This window comes from Lutjanus erythropterus, chromosome 8 (genome assembly GCF_056507025.1).
Source record: "Lutjanus erythropterus isolate fLutEry1 chromosome 8, fLutEry1.hap2, whole genome shotgun sequence".
In the NCBI taxonomy this organism is placed as follows: domain Eukaryota; kingdom Metazoa; phylum Chordata; class Actinopteri; order Lutjaniformes; family Lutjanidae; genus Lutjanus; species Lutjanus erythropterus.
The window spans coordinates 36015666-36035417 of NC_139324.1; the positions used below are offsets into that span (position 1 = coordinate 36015666).

General features: G+C 39.1%; 1 protein-coding gene across 1 annotated transcript in view; it reads left to right on the forward strand.

Annotated features, from left to right (window-relative positions):
* nxph2a (neurexophilin 2a) overlaps window positions 1-19567 on the forward strand; it is a 30182-nt gene extending 10615 nt beyond the window's left edge. The window contains exon 3 of the mRNA XM_084725412.1: window positions 17208-19567. Coding sequence (XP_084581538.1) covers window positions 17208-17954 — 747 coding nt within the window. The 3' untranslated portion in view covers window positions 17955-19567. The remainder of the gene's footprint in view (window positions 1-17207) is intronic.
* The last annotated feature ends 185 nt before the right edge of the window (window positions 19568-19752 follow it).

The window sequence follows — 19752 nt, forward strand, 5'->3', positions numbered from 1 at the left end:
GTTTTGATTTTATAGCAATTTTCATGCAGGGAAAGCATTTAGTTTTGTTTTTTATTCATTTTAATTTTATATATATTTAGCCAAGGACTTATTTTCAATGGTAAATGTTATAAATTTTAAATCTTAATGCAATAGAAAGACAATAACAACTAAATAAAAACAATAAAACATCAACCATCAACAGTCAGTTGTAGTGTATCAATATTCAAAACCAACAATTCCAATAAAAAGCAGATATATTATAACTATATAAAACATGTACAGACCTTGACATCAAATTCATTCATCAAATATTTAAATATTAAAGTACAATTTTAAAGTATTTGCAAGCTTTACTTGAATATTTCCAGCTGAAATGTTCAAATTTCATCTTTTGACCCACTACGTCAGTCAACTGCGAGATATTTTGCAAATCAGAGCCTTAATTACAAAGAATATATCCAGTGATTCAAAGCTACTCCAAGGAAATTTCATATTTTGGAGACCTCTGAGGACTAAGGCTGTACTTTTTTCACAACAAAATATGTCCAAATGTCCAAAATAAAATAATTTCAATAAAAAGTATTTGTATGTTACTTCAGTATTTCCAGTTTAAATGCACAGTTTTCACTTTTTACCCCCCTACATTTATCAGTCAGCTACTAGTTACTTTGCAAATTAACGCTTTGAATAAAAGGTTATACAGTGTCAGTTTATTTAATATGCACAGCTAGACATTAAACTTTAATTAGTGCAGTTAACACTCACAGGATCCATTCTGATCCATAGTGAGTAAGTTTTCTTTTGATATTTCACACCTGTTTTGTTTTTTTTAAACTTCTATTGAAAGTAAAATTTTGACTGCAGGTTGTCTACTATTTCTACACTGTGCATCGGTATTTTTACTTAATTCACCACGTCCCTGACGGACTGTACAGTATATCTCAAAATAATTTGTTCAATAACAACATAAGTTTGTACTTTCTTTTTTCAAGTTTAAATTGCACAAAGGATGCAAATATATCACCCTACACAGTGAATGACAATTCACAATATTTCAGTCCAAAACCAGAATAAACTAAACTATTTAAAGTCTTTTTCAAAAGACTCTAAAATGTTCATAAACTCACAACCAAACCCCAAAGTCCCAACCCACAGCTTGATGCTGTTTTAGAGGACTTTTTGGAGGAACGTGAGTCTTCAAATCTATAGTTTAAAGGTAGAATAAGAAGGATTAGATCAGTCAGCTTCTGTCTGTAAACACACCAGACGACTGACAGTTGTGGAGTCTCATTCCCAGGAAGTTAAATACTGACATTTTGCGTTTGCAGAGCAAAATAATGAGAAAATGAGAGGGTACGGACAGAAAGTGGAGAAGATTATTTTTGAGAGTCTATACATCGTTTTTTTGGGGAAAATTTAATTTAAAAAATGCTACGAGTTCAATGAAGCAGCTTTCGACAGCTCTAATATGAAAACTGATATTTGTCAGCCTTCCTGACCTGATCAGAAGAAAAAGGGCTGCAGATTTTTTATTTTGTACAAAATATGACAAAACTTACAGAGATTACAGGAATTACCCTGTAAAGACGTCCTGTCACCTTTCACTGCCTGCTGCCTGGGAGTACACTCTTAGAAATAAAGGTTCTAACTAGAACCATGACGTGTTCTTCAGCTTGTCCCCATTGGAAAATACTTTTTGGCTCCTGGTAGAACTTTTTTATAATGTTCCACCTAGAGCACTTTCAGAGAGTTCTATGTAGAACCGAACATGATGGGTTATATCTAGGACCATCTGTGAGAAAGTTTCACCCAGAGACCTGTATGAGAGGTTCTACAGAGAACCCCTCTATAATGTATTGTTCCACCCGGAACCCTGCCTACATGTTGTATCCAGAACCTTTCCACCTTCTACAGGTGCTAACAAGAACCCACCCAGGGGGAATTTTACCAAGAACCTTTTTATATTACAGTTCCAATATATTCCAAAAAAGGACTTTTGACAAAATCTTGACAAGATAGTCAAGAACCCACCCAGGGGGTTCTACAGAGAACCCTTCAATATCCTGGTACAAATGACTCTTGACAAACTCTTGACAAAAAGATTTAAACAAAGAGGAACTCTCTTCCAAAAAAGGCTCTTTGGATAAATAGGAAAGAATAATGGAACCAATAGTCTTACAAAGAACACCTGAGGGTTCTTCAGAAGTTTGGTGTAGAACCTTAGCCCTTCGTGAAGGAGTCTTTTGGAACTTTTATCTAAGAGTGTAGGAGTAATCTGGCTTTAATATTGAATCAATAATAAAAGAACAGGAGTTCTCTTTGATACTGACTCTGATTCACAAACTGATGTTGCAGATCTGCTTTTAAGTGCTGGTTAGTTTACACACACGGGATGTTTGCAAGAAATCATTTTTGACATTTGGCACTGATGTATTTTACAGATTAAAAATAGTTTTACAAAATCACTAACATTCATTGCAACCCAGCAGAAAACAGATGACTGCGAGTCTGGTAGGACTGCTGTAACAGTGGGCACCGACACTCATCACAAACCAAAGTTTGTCAGCGAGGTTGGAGCTAAATGTGACATAATCTGTCCCGTTGATTAGGAAACGGTGGAGCATCTTTCTGCAGTTCTGTGTTGACGGCCTCCCCACTGCAGGAGAGGTAATTGTTTGTGATTTGTGCAGTTTAGTGTATTGTTTCCTGTGGGGAAATCCTCTCTCTCTAATGACACCAAATGCTTCTCTATGAAGACTCTTACAAACACCAATACAAATAGTCTACAAATGACCCCCCAAAAAAAGGTGACGCGAGGCGTTGTTTGAGTCTGTGTCAGCTGCTGGGAGGAGAGGAAATAACTCACTCAGTAACTCGCATCATATGATTTATGTTAGCCACAGGAGGGTTATGCTACGTGCTATAATTTATGCTAATCACAGGAGGTGAGCAGCTCCAAGTGACATCATGAGCAGTCAGATCATATTTTGTTACAACATGTGTGCAGAAACAGGCTCCCAAACAGTGAATTTTAGTTTAGTGCATGAGGTGCAGGTACATAATTGTTTGCAGTGCTGTCAGAATTGTATGTATGGACAGAGATTCTCCACCGAGAACTCAAGCAGCCTGCAGATTTATTATTTCTTGAAGAGGAATGTGGGGAGTAATTAGTTGGGGTGTCACAATTTCAACATTAAATCAAAAATTTATCAAAACAAGCTTTCAGTTTCAATAAGCGAAATCAAAGACAGAATCTGCAAAAACGTTTTTTTTTCTCTCCACCTTCACATAATTGCAGTAATTCAAAGACGCCACAGGGTAGCATGCTAGCTGTTATATCACACTTGATACTGTGTAGACTGTCTTTTCTTTATTTTAAAGAATAATTTGAACAAATAAATGACAATTGTAAGGACATAAACCAGTTACTTGTTGGTCTTTACAAATCAAGACAGGATAGTCTGACAACAGTATAACCATCAGTGCAAAAAAATGTTTTTTTCAAGATTCAAGTTATGACCTTCAAATAGAAGGTCAAACTGAATCATGAATTTGGAGAATTGTGACTCCCTTTTTATCAGCTATAATTTATGCTAATCGTAGGATGTGAGCAGCTCTGAGTGACATCATGAGCACTCGGATCATATTTTGTGTCACCGTGATCAAAAACAGGCTCCAAAACACGGTGAATTTTAGTTTAGTGCCTGAGGTACACATGCATTATTGTTTGTTGTGCTCCCTTTGTCAGACTAAAAAGGCACTTGTATGAACAGAGAACCTCCTGCCTGCATGTGTGTCATTTCTTGAAGAAGGAAGTGAGCAGTAATAAGGGATCTTGCTCTCTATGAAGGCTTTTATTGTCCGTTCCCTTCTCCACTGGAGAGGCCAGGGTTCAGGTCAGATCAGCTGCTCTGGAGCCATGTCTTGCTCAAGGACCCTCCTGCAAAATGAATGCCTGCTGACGTGGGCACTCGAATTGGGTTCGAAAACATAAAACTCATCATCTGCATGGCCGGCTCCAGGATTTTATCTCTCCCAGTGCTCAGGGTGGGGCTGAGGAGAGAATTGATTTTCATGACCCCAGACTTATTTTATAAGAAAGTTATTGTTTTTTCAATAAAGGTTGATATGGCATACAGTATAATCGATATAAATGTAAATTTGATTGAATTTGGACAAAGAATATTCAGCAAAATAGATATAAGTCTAAGGCAGCTCACCAAAACATCTTTCACATGCAAAGGTGAAAGATTGCAGCAGCAGAACACGCCCATCCAGACACTATTAATAACAAAATAGATCCATAATATGACACTAAGGGAATCCATGTGCGTAATCAGACACTACTATAGCACTATGACAGCAACCTCTAACCCTGATGTAGAGCTGTGCCTGATCATCTGGCAATATTATTAAAAGAAAACAATGCTGATAATGAAGCACAGAGCAGAAAATTACAGACTCTAGTTTTAATTTGCACTAGTGATTCCCAATATTTCTTTTACCTGCTTAATTTTTTAGGCTTGTGTTACACTGAATTTGAACTTTGCATGCCTCACAGAACCCTGAGGCTCAGTTTATGCGTCTCTGTGCGGCTGGATGCTGTTGGAGCGACTGATGCAGCCCTCATGTTGTTTGGCATGTTTGCCTCATGGTGACTGACAGCACACCTGCACTTTTGTGATGGTACTGTGGGAAAACGTGGCTCTCATCACTTGGGACTCCCTGAAAAGTTTGGCATTTCATTCCAGGGGAGGTGTCTCACATCCTACGTCACACAGTGTCGTGTGCCTGATGCAGGTTCACGTCGGCTCTCTTTCAGAATAAGCTAACAAAATCTTTGCCTTAACCCCAAGTTTAAACATGCAAGAGACGTCATGCCTTACTGTAACTTCCAACACAGATGTTTTTTATTTCTTTAGCACTGAACCAATATGGGATTTTTGAGACGAACACTGATACTGATTGCAGAGGGGAAAAATTTACAAATTAACGATATGGTGACTGTTACAGTGAACTTTTGAGTTGGAATGAAAACAGACCCTTTCTATGAGGATTGTGCATTGATTTTGCACTGATAAGACTATGCAAAGGTAGAAGAAATGAATAAGAATATTTAAGTTAAATATACATGACCTATAACCTATAACCTTTCCAGGACGAGTGAAATTTGTTTGCGTATTTCTGTCTCTTTAGTTGCCTGCTTTCCATTTCTCTGTCCATCTCTCACTCACTGAGGAGGACGTGGCATGAGCATGGATGCATTCAGGAGTACTGGACACAGCAAGCGCAGTATGTAGCGCAGCCGTATTGTTTTTGATGTAGCTGCATTGTTGTCCGAGTGGAAACAGTAGATTTCTTGAGTTGTAGGGTTTTTGCAGGGCTGTACGGTGCCAGAAACAGGTTCTGACAACTGGAAAGTAAAAAAAAATGTGTGAATATGTTTCATAAATCGGGAGAAATATGGGAGAATTGTCAGGCCGGGAGGAATCTGAGAGAGGGCCAGGAAAAATGAGAGTCTCCCGGGAAAATCAGGAGAGTTGGCAGGTACGAACGGTGCGATGTTCATGCTGATGTTCAGAGGCCTAAAAACTGATCCTGTCCACACCTCTGCACGTTTACACCAGACCAGCTTCTGACTGTCTAAACAAGCGTTGACGGTGAGAGGAGTGGTGCTGATGTTTTCATTCCTGTAATCACACCAGTATCATCATCTCTTTATCTCCACAGAGCATCACTTGCACCTCTTACTGTTGACAGATGAAGAACATGCATCACATCTTTGACAGGAGACATAGTAGCAAGTGTGCAAGTGCTATCAAGATGTTCTAGGTAGAGAGATGGGGAGGCATCCATTATTAGAGTGGGTGATATTAAAAACACAAACTGTTGACATCAAACTGCCACAACTTTGGTATGACTGTGTTGAATAATAATTGTGCAAATTTGGTTTCTTGCTTCACCCTGAATGTGTGGCGAAAGCTGTGACCAAAATTGTTCTGTGGAGCTACAGACTGAGACATTATGCTGCTGCACCAGGCCGCTTCTGCTTTGCTTCATGTTGGTCGGTGATGAGAGGACCCCTGGTTTTGCAGGATGCAGCAGTGAGTGCACACACACAGCTAAACTAAGCTGTCTCAGCCCGTGCACTGAATTTTGGCTCTGCCTAGTACTCACTGCTCTTGTTGGCAGGGTTGGTTAGGTTTATGCATGAGGATTGATTGGTTAGGGTTATGGTAAGAGTAGCAGGGTCAGCCAATCAGAGGGCAGGTCATGACTTTGCCCTCCTCTGAAAAAGATTTCCTGTCTGTAGCCCTTTGTCAAACAGCCATGGTTCAATGCCTAATTATGTACATTTTTTTCAAGATAAAACTGCACATTTTAGAGTTGCCTTTTATTGTGACCAGTCTATGGCTGCAACTGACGATTATTATTAGTTGTTTTTTTTTTCTATGAAAGGGTGAAAAATGTTGATCAGTGTTTCCCAAAGACTGAGACGACGTCCGCAAATGTCGTTTTGCCCGCAGTCCAAAATTATTCAGTATACTGTCACGAAATTAATAAAGAAAGGAGAAAATATTCACATGTAAAGACCCCCTCCAGTGAAAATCACATTTATGACCTTGTTAACATCATCCATGTGGTGCTTTACATGTGTTACAAGACATATCAGGAGCAAAATAAGCAGTAAACGTCATGTCTGAGCATTTCTAGCTTTGAAACTGTGGTGAGCACAGACAGTCTAAAAAAAACATGGATTCTGACATCATAAATTTAAGGAACCAATCATGTTAATTGAGGAGGTGGAGCTATACATATCATTAGCAGCGATACCCATCCGACAGGAGGAGCTGGTTGTAGCATATTCATGACACCTTGAATATTAAATGAGGACAAGGTGCATAGCTATATGTAAGCCATTTTTAACAAGCTATAACTATCACTATTTATTACTTCCTTCTATACTATACTATAGTGTTTAAAACATGACTGGATGAGGACATTAAGAAGCTAGAATAAGAGAATTTCAACTTTTTTTTCTCAGAAAATTACTCAAACAATTACACCAGTTGTTGTTTAATAAGCATCTCTATATGCCAGAAGGAGACAGAAATAAACCTTTTGTCTGCACAGAAGAAGTCTTCAATTCTTTACTTAAGCTCATGAAAAATGAGAGCAAAAGGAGAAGTATTGCATTTATATTTTTGTTGAGTATACATATGATGTATTTTAATAAAAAATACATCTCACCCTTACTTGGCTTTAAATGTAATATTGCATTGGATTCTGGCAGCGCTCAATATTCACCACAAATGACCCTGAGTATGTAGATGATGAATTCACCCACAAATTCAATATTGGGTCTATAACATCTTAAGCAGGAGTGTTAAGATATTAGACTCTGTGGTCTGTCTCATTCTCACAGAGGTCAGGTGGTAATGGCCTGAAGGATTATACTGGAGGGGAGTAGATATGCTACATGCACACACACACACACACACACTAACCGTAGCCTTGTGTGATTGGTAAGGTGCCCCCGGTGTGGATTTGCTGTTGCGATCCACCACAGTGCTGAAGCACCTGCCATGTGTTTCCCTGGACGGCCTCTGATTAAAAGTGATGGCTCTGGAGCGTGAGGCTGTTCCAGCGATCAGAGCACCAATCTATTCTTCAGCAGCGTGTAGACTCTCGCTCTGCGCTGCCTAAGCGCCTCCAGGGCCTTCTCTCCTGGAACCGGCTCTGGGTGTGAATCATTACAAATGATATGCCCCGCAACATCAGGAGGAAGATGGCTGGGGAAGGACGTGCGGCGGGGGGATTGCAGGCTGAGAGAGGTTTTAATGTGAGAGGAGCCGCTTGTCATGTTGGATGCTTGAAAGCAAAAGGCTGCAGTCAATCCAGCTCTGCAACAATCTGCGCTCTAATGCTAGCTGCACCGGCTGAGCAGCTCTAATATGGCAGGTGCTGCTGGGGAAGTATTGCGGTAGGCAGTGGTGAAGCCGGTGTAATTTCCGTGGGACGTCCAGATTTTTACTACGTAGAAGTGCATCAAGTTAATGAAGCTTCAGACACAGAAAATTAGCAGAGAAATGAATTGCACCACCAAAGTGAGGTCAATTTGCACAGATAAATCCATGAAGAACAGTGGAGTGCATCATTGGAACTGCACTGCTTGCACTGATGAGCAGGTTAATTGCCCATTTTGTTTATTGTGAGAAACCAATTTTCCCCAGACGCATATCCCAACCTTATGTGCTGGAAAGAAATAAACTACGGAAAACTCAAACACAGATTCCTTTAGCTCACACGCAGGGAATGTGTCGATGGAGACGACACGGAGGCTCTCACACAGAACTGAAAAAGAGACATAAAAGATGCAAAAAAAAAAAAAAAAGTAAATCTCAGATCACGAGTGGGGGCCACACTGTCAACAGTGCCAGGTTGAGAGAGATTCCACCACCGCCGCCATCAAAACAACACTGTAGCCTTGCCCGCGGCCCAGAACCCATCACAGCCGAGCACAATGTTGCCGGCTGCTCGCCGCAAATGCATTTTAACGGCATCTCTTCAGATGATCCAGAAGCCAGATGTCACTGGCTTCTTAATAACTTTCTAGAGGCTAGTTCTGGTCACCGTGGCAATTACCTTGATGTCAGGCCTCTAAAAGATATGTCTACCCACGGGACAAGCAGGCAGCCAGCTCCATAATGCTCATTACAGATGAATGTCGAGGCTGATTCATCCTGACTGTGTGTGGCGTGCTACTGCTCACACCACTGTCAGTATTTAAGTTCCACTAATACCTCTGGATGGTGTTGACTGACAGGACGTTAAATCAGACGCGCAGAACATGTGGTGAAAGGATGGAACCGTGACAAAAGATCACTAACTACACTGCTGACGTTTCTGCATGTTTTATTTATCTTTTATTTAGAAAAATAGCAGGAAAACCTAGTTGCAAATGAAATTGAGTTTGACACAAACACATACGTAGAAATAATACAGACAGATAATAATACACATTTATAGTTTTTATTTTGGTAGGACATGATTTGTAATAATAATAATGTAAACTTACAGAGTTGTTGTGCCATTTTATTTTTTAAAGTTGCTCAGATTTCTCTTCATGCTAATTGAGATCATAATCCATTATCAGCTTTGATTTAGAAGGACTACAGAGTTGACATGTTATGGTTGAGACACATCTGATAGCAGCATTATTGAATGAATGTGTCAAAAAACAGGAAGTTTCCCAGTGCTTGAGCTGTATTCCTGCTTTTCTAAACCAGGAAGTGAGACATGGCTCCTTAGAGTATATGTCTCTAAACCTTTTTATGTCTGATTAAATCATGTTTTTCTATAAATCTGACGGAGCTGACGGAAATCTAGGACACAACTTTAAAGGGCCAACATTTTTTTTATAAACTTAAATTTTAAAACAAATATAGTTATGATAGCACGTTTACACCTATGTTATCAGTGGGTATTGTTAGTTTTAGATTTTTAGAAATGGGCTAAATTAATTAAAAAGCAAGTTCATAAAAGTACATTTTGAGCTGCTTCTGAAAACTATCAGCAGATGCTGCTTTTCTTATTTGTGGTGTGAGTTTGTTTCCGAATCGTTGCGTAACGACAGGAAGCTGCTTCATCACACTTTCAAATATTTATCAAGTCGATGTTAAAGGACCTGAGGAAGCATTTTGGACTTACTTAGTTACACAATCAGAGATGTATGAAGGCGCTAAACTACTTAGTGCCTCAGAAACAAGGAAAAAAATCAGTCCTCAACATTACAGGTAGCTGGAGTTATGATGTTAATACTGCTGTAATATGTTCACCGGTCTGTTTGGGTAATCCAGTGCTTTACAGTAATCTAAGCAAGAAAAACAAAGGCATGAGTCAGTTTTTTAGCATCTTCCAAAGAGAGGTACGCTCCATCTCTTTTGGCATTTTTAGATGATAAAATCAACCTTAGCAAAGTTGCTGAAATGTGATTTAAAATTAGGCTCAGGGTCAAAAATGACACCCGGGTTTTTTACTTCAAACTAGAGGCAGACATCCAAGTTTAAATGGAAAGATGTTCGTGAAAACAAGAAGAGAACAATATTTTAAAGGAACCATTTAAAATCTATTTCACTTCAAAGGCTCGACTCAGATTTTATACACTGGTTCATCGGTTTTTCTTCAAGGCTGTTTGTGAATAGACTTTCAAAGTAAAGGAAGCACCTCTGCAGTAACAATATTTTGCAGTCAATCCCACATCCAAGATCAGAGTTTTACTCAGCTGTGAGTGTGCTTTTGACACACGTAAAAGAATGTGACGGGAAGATCTAATGCCATAATTGCTGGTGTAGTAAGATAAAAGGCTGCAGATGTATAGGTAATTTACTCAACTCTGCCTCAAGTATAAATAACATTTTTCTCCTCTGATACAAGAAGGAACTGTCTGTCGGTGACAGCAAGACTAAGTGCTCGTGCTTCAAGGATGTCGTGGAGATGAAAAAACTCTAACCTTTATCCTGACAAATCTGTTAAAGGAATGATATGCAACATTTTCCAAAAAAACAGTGTACAGACTCAGAAGCATTAACACCTCTCACTCATCACTTATGACCCAAGTGAAGGGTGTGGTGGTGGCTGTATATCTGCCAAGATCCTGCCCTCCGTCCGTATTTCTCATTATTATAGTGTGCCAGGGACACTTTTCAAAAACCCAAAACGTTGGTATTTAACGTCCTTGGAATGAGACTCGAGAATAAAATATCTTTCTGGTGCATTTACGAACAGCTTGGACAGCAAATTCTACTGACTCTGCCTTGAAGGAGGCAAATTTATGGCACATATGGCCACAAATATTGATGTCAAACCAATAATGATACTTGAGAGCTAAGATCTGATTATGATATAGAGGTTTATATGATAAATGTACAAAAAGCAGGTAACACTTTATGACAGATTTATGAATTATCCTGAATTATTTAATTAGTGAAAATAATTCATTCATGTAGCTCTTCATGAACTATCAGGAATGTACAAGAATTAACAGCAGCTCATGCATGCAAGAACAAAAGCTTAATTAATACGTTAATTGATCTTTGAGCTATTAATAATGTTCATGTGGGACAGGCCGAAAAACTTACAGGCCAAAAAACTTACCAGTCACAACATGCATGTGTGTTCTGATGAACTGAAGTGTTGTAATCATGATTAATTGAGCGTCACTTCTTCATGTTTGTGGCTCTTCAACAAAACTCGTGACCTCATCTGTATTTAACAGTGACAAATAACATAATTAAACAGTAATTCATGAGACAGGTAACTTAAGTGTCTTATAATGTTTTTAACCTGAAGTTCATTTTGTGTAAATTCAGTGAGCTTAGTATCATTTTGCTCAACTAATCTATAAATGATTAAAGGGGTAGTTCACCCAGAAACTAAAATTCAGTCATTATCTCCTCACCCTCATGCCGGTTGCAGGTCAAGTTTTTTTTTTTTTTTACTTGACAAAACCCTGCTGGAGTTTCACACGAGAAAGTGTTGCAGAAACGATAGAGGTGAATGGTGACCAAACGTAAGAAAACAGCAGAATAAAAACTTTGCAGATTAATAAAATAAACCGATAATGTCAATAATGACTGAATTTTAATTTTTGGGTGAACTATCCCTTTTCATGTGTTATTTATCTTTAGTTGGAGGGACACAAACATGAAACAACACAACAACATAATACATTCTGGCCTGTCCCTTTAACTGCAGACTTACCTATGAAGAAGAAATTAACATTATTAAAAACTCAGAAATCAAGATGACTGTACTTGTTGCATTAATTCATGCATGAGAAGCTGTTGATTCTTGTACATTCCTGACACTTCATAAAGCACAACATGAATTAATTCATTCTTTTCATGCATAATTTCATGATAATAACAGGTCAGTTTATCTTATCTTATTTTATCGGCTTGGCAAAATAAAACTATGGTCACTGAAACAAACAGATCAAATAAAACATTAAATGTGTTATTTATCAGTGTTAAATACAGACCAGCTCACCACCTTATTTGCTGAATTAACTAATGTATTTTGTTTTTGCCTTAAGTCATACATGAGATGCTGTATATTCCTAACAGTTCATGAAGTAACACATGAATGAATTCATTCTTTTTCATGCATGAATTTATGATAATTCATGTATCCTTCATATCATAAAGTGTTACCCAAAAACAATCTCTGACATAATTTAAAGATATGTGTGAGCTGAACATTTTACTGTTGAAAAATAAACTTTTCTCTACTCTCTGGGGAGCAAACAAAGTAATGTTGACTCTGTAGTCTAAATAACTTAAAACATATTTTTGACATTGTCATAAATAACAATTTCCTGTTAGTTGCTGGACACTGATACCGATAACTATGTGATAAGACAGATATCAGTATATGTGGTCTGATGTAGTGTTAATGGTTTTTGCATATTTTATGTTTTTTTGTTATTGTTGTTTTGTATAAATGAGTTAAATATTTATAATTAAATTGAATATGTTAGATTGCTCTTGAAAAGTCCATCATATTTATTTTTAGCCAGCTGTGCAGTTGAATTTAACTAAAGGTGTCAATTTTGTTTCCACTGTAGAACTAAAGATGTGGTGCCCATGATACATAGAAAAAAGAAAATCATAATGCGATGTTTCGCCTTTTGCTCAACTAACTATTTTCGTTATCGATTACTCTGTTGATTATTTTCTTGTTTAACTGATTAGTTGTGTGGGCCATAAAATGTCAGAAAGTGTTTCTCAAAGCCCAAGATGACATCCTCAAAAGTCTTGTTTTGTCCACAACCCAAAGATATTCAGTTTACTGTCAGAGAGGAGAAAAGAAACCAGAAAATATTCACCTTTGAGAGGCTAAAACTCAAAAGGATTATCTGATTATCAAAATAGTTGGTGATTCATTTAATAGTCGATTAATAATCGGTTAATCAATTAGTTGTTGCAGCTCTGTTGGAAACTGAAGTGTTTATCATGGATGAGGGAGATCTAAATGGTGTTTCAGAGAGGAAATGTGTTTTAGTCATGACGTTTGAAGAATATTAATGGAACAGCAGCTTCAGTATAAAGAAAATAAAAACATGTGTCAGTCAAGCGTCACTATTTTTGTCTGTATATCCAATAAAATTACTGACAGCGTTTATAGTTCACCCTCCTTTATGTTTACCGTTGACTAGTCTTTTATAAGGCAGACATGCCTCTGACTGCTGTGCTATATAGATGTCTCTGCTTGAGGCTGTACGGTTCCTGCACCTCTCTGTGTTTTTGTTTAGGACGTACAGGAAAAGGAAGAAGCTAAACCACACAGACAGATATCTGCGGCGTTTGCCTGCCACCAGTCACTTTGCCTCGTGCTGTTGAAATGAGGTCTGGTGTTTTCAGCTCCATAAGTCTGCAGTTATTATCATAATAATGTCTTGTTTCAAGTCGCCCTGAAATGCCTCTAGCACAGCAGCACCGATTAAGAAATCTTAATTAAGCTTTTGTAGATTCTCCTTCATCAGACCTTGCCTCTTTTTTTTTTTTTACTCCACAGCATCTTGTTGTACAAAAACTCTGATTCCTTTAGTCTGTTTTTAAGAGACAGCACTTCCGCCTAAATGAACGAGGTGTGTGTGCGAGTGTGTGTGTGTGTGTGTGTGTGTGCAGGGAGACAGCGAGAGAGAGGGAGAGAGAAACCAAAGCCTATGTGTCAGTGCAAGCTTTCAAGTTCCCAGTGCTTCATCTCTCTCGGGGCATTTAAGTATTAGATATCCCTCTGCTGATCCCCTTGTTGTCACAGCAATTTCCCCAGTTGCTCATCATACTTAAACTCCTCGCTCATTTCCATTATAATCATCCCATACAAAGCTCACCTGAGATTTACACTGAAAGACAAAATTTGGGTTCACCTCTGAAGCCGCGCAGCACGACACCTAATGTGTAACGGATATAACAGCTCGGGCTGGTGGGAAGACGAGTGCCACGTTCTTCTTTGTTCACAGCGGTGAAGAAATGTTCCTGTTGGGAGCGGCGGTCCCGCAGATTTTATGTTCGGCGTCGCCTGTTATTGTGATGTCGTAAGAGTCAAATCAAATTAACAGCCGAGCTCACATGAGGTATTACTAAGTGGCAGCGGTATCAGTGGGGGAATACTGCCCCTGGAATTGGTTGATTAAATGACTGAGCGACATTATTACAGTGTTGCCTCATTCATCCATGTTTACACGGAGCAACTGTCTTAATTAAAGCATTGTGAGGGCTGATAGATGGGCCCGGCTCACTGTCCGTGGGAGACACATTGATTTCACATTACATATCCAGATAGCCATTACGTCCTGCTCGCTACATTAAGGTGTTACTACAGCCTGCGACATAAGCAGCCTAGTAAAGAAAAGCTCTAATTATAAGATGTATGTAGCACTTGAATGGGGAGGTTTATGGGAATGTGAGTGTGACAAAACAAATTGTGGCAGACAGACCTAGTTTGTTAGCTTTGTACACATGTGCCTCAGTTAGGCTTACAGCAAAATTATAATTAGTCTGGAAGTAGCGCGCAGCAGCTCAGTGAGAATTCAAACAGCCGCTGCTCAGTGCTTTCAACATCTGCTTCTCTCAGTGATCCCTACAACCGGGCCCGGGGAAAGCCGGCACTACTAATTACTAATAAAACTAGCTAAGCTTATTGCCGTGAATTATTAAAGCTTTATCTGAAGTGGACCAGGAATCGCTCCTGAAGCTAAAAGGCTTTGAGGTACAAGGAGGGATCACAGTTCATTGCTGCGTCCGGATTAACACTCAGTACATACTTCACCATACTGCCGGAGAAGCCTGGGTTATTGTTGGGAACCAATACAAGCTAAAGTTCATATGCATGGGGTATCTAAGAATAGCACCACCGATGTGAGGCCGGCTCACATGTTAAGTCCTGAGGATTTTCATTGTCATGTAATCTGACAAGTCGTCCTAATATATCAGGAGCTTTATGTAAATCTGAGCCCAGCTGGAGTTCATTCCCCTCATACTGGAATGTGTGTTTCTTGTTTTTCACTATCTTTTGCAAGTTAAAGTTATATTATGTAGCATTTTGCATTAAATGTCTAAAAATGCAAGACCTATATTTTATATATTTGTTCAGTTGTGTGCTTACATGATCCGAAATGTTTCCAATAATGTTCAAACCCAAAGAAATCAGGAATTTATTTAAGGTTAACCGTGTTTCTCCTACTAGCCACTATTTGCTATAACTTCTGTAAAAACACCATTGACTGAGATGATGGACACCACGGCTGCTCTTCCTCCCACTGTAAAAAACCGAACCCAAAATATCCCAGATACGAGTGCTGCCATCTTAGATCAGTGACATCATTTGGAGTCACAGTCTGCGCAGTTGTGATCAGGGTTGGAGCCACTAACCGCTTTTCTCGCGAGCAGAGCTCAGCTGTCAATCATGATATGAAACTTTTTTTACAGCATCAGATAACAAACATGAAAATGAACATTTAAATAAACATCAGCCTGATAAGAACTACCTAAAATGACAGAAACCATCTTTTAGTTTTCTCCCACCTATTAACGTTAAGGAAGCAGGATTTATGACCCACCAAAATGCTTTGGCACTTTTGGAGAGATCTCATGTCGTCCATTTCTAATATATGTCACTGGAAAACACAGGAGTCTTTGAATGTGACTGCACAGTGATTAATGTGATTAAATTATTATTCTGGCTAACCAGATGCACACTGCAGGTATAAGTCTGACATTGGTCACTTGTGTCAAGCGGCATCACAGTATCTGCTATTGCTACTTTTTATGAAGTCCAACCTCCGAGCTGCAACCTCCACGCTAAAAACAGCAAATTAGCGTCTGGGATGCTAATGGTACAAATGTAAACTAGTTAACAGCTGGTACCTTTCACTTTGCAGTAATGTAGTCATTTTAATTTCAGTGCTCACCTGCCGACGTGCTAATGTTCCACCAAAACAAGACAAAGACAAGACAAGACAAATAATACTTATTGTGTAAAGTAGAGATGCTCTGCAAGTTGAAAATGTTTTGAATGTGCTGTAAATCTGATGTTACAAAACTGAGATTTGAGTTTCACATTTTAAGAAACACTCTTATTTGTTATCTTGCTGAGAATTAGGTGAGAAGATTGATACCCATCATGCCATGGTAATTATAAAACTACCACAAGCAGTCTGTTAGCTTAGCTTAGCATAAAGGCTGGAAACGAAGGGAAAGCCAGATTGTCTCTGTCCAAAACTAACGTGTAAACTAATGAGCTCTAGAGGTGATGGTAGGCAGGTTCTGTTTTACCTTTCGAGACAGCCAGGCTAGGTGCTTCTCTTGTTTTCTACTATTTTTGTGAAGCTAAGCTAATATTTAGCTTAATATATCTAAATAAGTATGAATGTGAATAAGCTTATTTCACCCCAAAACTCCTTTAACTTAAAGATAACACTCCTTACATTTATTCCCATGTAATGAATAGAGGTTGTTTTGTTTTAAATATTCTGTATATATATTTTTATATAACCACTGAAATGTTTTTGATGTGAGCAGGTATAAGCACTGGTAATTCTTTTGTTTTCACTGAGTGCCACTTCTTTCTGTGTCCTTGTTTTTAAGTAGTGAATTTGGACTATTTTGTTTTCCTTGTTTTGCTTTTTTTATTGAAAGCATAGAAAATTCAGAAAGGGAACTCGATTCCTTTAATACATTTTATTGTGCCAAGGAATCGAGCGGCTGTCCTGAACTTTTTTGTATTTTCAATAAAATGGCTCATCAATCATACACTCCTTCAGCAGTCTTATTACAAATGGGTATTTTTCCTTTCCATCTTTAGTGCTGAAGTGCTGTTTTCTTTATTCTTAGTGCTGCTGGGGCTTTTTACAGAACAATCACCAGAGATAAATTGTTAATCAGTGCTGCATTTATTTTATTTATTTTCTGTTCCATGTCTGGTCTGTGAAAACTATCATTGTCCATGTAAACTACATTGTGCTGTTTTGTATTTATTCTGAAGAAACTGCAACATTGTATACCAGTGGATTTTATCCTTGGAAAAAACAATAAAGACTCTAAAATATTTGGGTATAGGGCGTATTTATTGTGTCATAATATTCAGCAAGAAAATATTGCAGAATTATCATATATTTAGTCTTTTAATGTTTTTCTACCTGTTTTCTGCTTTCTCTAAAGGTCACATGCAGGAAGGTGCATGGAGGAGCCACGGAGCTCATCGAATGGGGCGACAGTGATAATGAACAGAAGATTTCTCCCACGGGGGCCAGTCCACGGATCCTCAACCCCCTGCGTTTGTTTGCCAGGGGCTCCCCCGGGTTCAAGAGCAACATGAGGGAAATTACATATTTACAGAACATGGAGGACTTCTGGGACTGGTTATCTAACCAGACAGATGTTCAGGGTGCACAGGCCAGAACTAAACGCAGGCCCATCGTCAAGACTGGCAAGTTCAAAAAGATGTTCGGGTGGGGGGACTTCCACTCCAACATCAAGACTGTCAAGCTCAACCTGCTGATCACGGGGAAGATCGTGGACCACGGGAACGGCACCTTTAGCGTTTACTTCCGCCACAACTCCACGGGCCTGGGGAACGTGTCGGTCAGCCTGGTGCCGCCCTCCAAGGTGGTGGAGTTTGAGATCGCCCAGCAGTCCACACTGGAGACCAAAGACACCAAATCATTCAACTGTCGCGTTGAGTACGAGAAGACGGACCGCAGCAAGAAGACTGCGCTGTGCGGCTACGACCCATCCAAGGTGTGCTATCAGGAGCAGACGCAGAGCCACGTGTCCTGGCTGTGCTCGAAGCCCTTCAAAGTCATATGCATCTATATAGCCTTTTACAGTGTAGACTACAAACTGGTGCAGAAGGTATGCCCTGACTACAACTACCATAGCGACACACCTTATTCCTCCACAGGATGATCTAGCTGTTGTTAGCGTGCGTCAACCTTTTGTTTGATCTTCAAATAATGTAAAAGTCAACCTCTAAGCTCCTCGTCCCGAAATACCTAAATACCCTAGACATGTTGCAGGAACTTCTAATGGGACACACTCTGGAGGGATTTGATGCAAAACTTTTGTATATACTGCACACGAGATAGTTAGGTGTCCAGGGACTTGGTTTTTAGGGGTTGATTTGGGATTCTGAGCTAGCTACCAACCCTGGGTGACTCCTCCCCAATCACAACAGCACATGTTCTCCGTAAACCACTGGTGTAATTAGCATGTTGTCCAGATGTTTTCTTCAAGGCTAGACCATAGGCAAGCAGCCTCTCAGTTGGAAGTGCTTACCGACTTCTGTGCCAGTGCTGCATTGTAAAACAGTTTCCTCACCTCAGTCAGTTATGGGATGAAATACATCAAGGCTTTGAATCATGCTAATTATTACAACACCAAGACATCTGAATTGTTACTCAACAGGGCATAAAATTAGATATTTCACATTTGAAACGTCGCCACATTTTGACTGATTAGTCAAAATGATCTGTTCATTGCCTTCCAAGTAGAGCTAACATCCATTTATACCTGTTAACAGAACACAGGCAGGACAGTGTCTAATATTTTAGATTAGCTTGATCAATGGATGTTTTTTCAAGGAGCTGTGAATAATTAATATGGCCTTACAATCTATCTTTTATCTCTTATAGGGAGTGAAATAAAGTGATTGATTATGTGCCCATGACAAAATAAATTGATCAAACACATTGAATCCAAAGGCAAGCAGATAGCATAATCATCCATCCATGAGTAGAGAGGTGAAGCCACGGCCCTTCTAGCGTGCCACATGGGACCATATGGTGCATTCAAGTGATCATGCACAAGTTGGAAAACCACGTTTCTGAGCTTTATAACAATGCACTCCACTGTGTTTTGCGCAAACAAACAGTGTAGCAACGTGTCTGCAGACAGCACTGTGTGCAGAACTGATTTAATGAGACACAAGTGCTAATAAGCTTTACTACTGTTGATGCACGGAGCAGCCATATTGGATTTTAAGGCTGGGTTTGGTGAGGTTCCTCTGACTTTTCCAACTTGGAAAGTCAACTTCAGGGGGTGTTCCAGTTGAAAGTTTTTACTGGAAACTCAGAAATTCTGAATTCCCAGTATAAATGGAGTGTACCATTACTGCTGGGAGACAAATTATTTATTGCTCCTGTTTGAATTCTGCCATTTATTACAGGTATGATATCTGTACATTTAAAAGACAATTTACAAGTCAAGAAAGTTGCAGTTTGTCGTGGAGTTTGTTGTAGTGTAGTTTTGTGTGAAATCAATTACATCATCAACACCAGCATCACTGTTGCGTAAAATGATTTATCCAGCGACTCCTAGTCCTTTTATGTAGTCTTTCTAATTATGTATCTTCACAGTCTTAAGACCTTTACACACTAACAGCAACACAAATAACGGCATGAGATTGCAAATATTTCAGAGGCGAAATTCTGACATGCCTGACCTTTCACATGAAGCGCGAAACAAATTTGCAAATACATATTTAAGTTTCTAAAAATAAATCGCACCATGCTAAAATATGGTATACATGACTTGGGGGTTGTTTTACTCAATACAAATTAGAAACAACATATCTGGGTACAGCCAACGGGAAAGAGAGGAGAACTCGGTGAGTTTCACTGTTTGGTTCAGGAACGGAAACTGAGACACAGCTGCTTGGGGGCGTATTTCAGGATGGCACCAAGTTAGAAGAAGCAGGGGAATAATG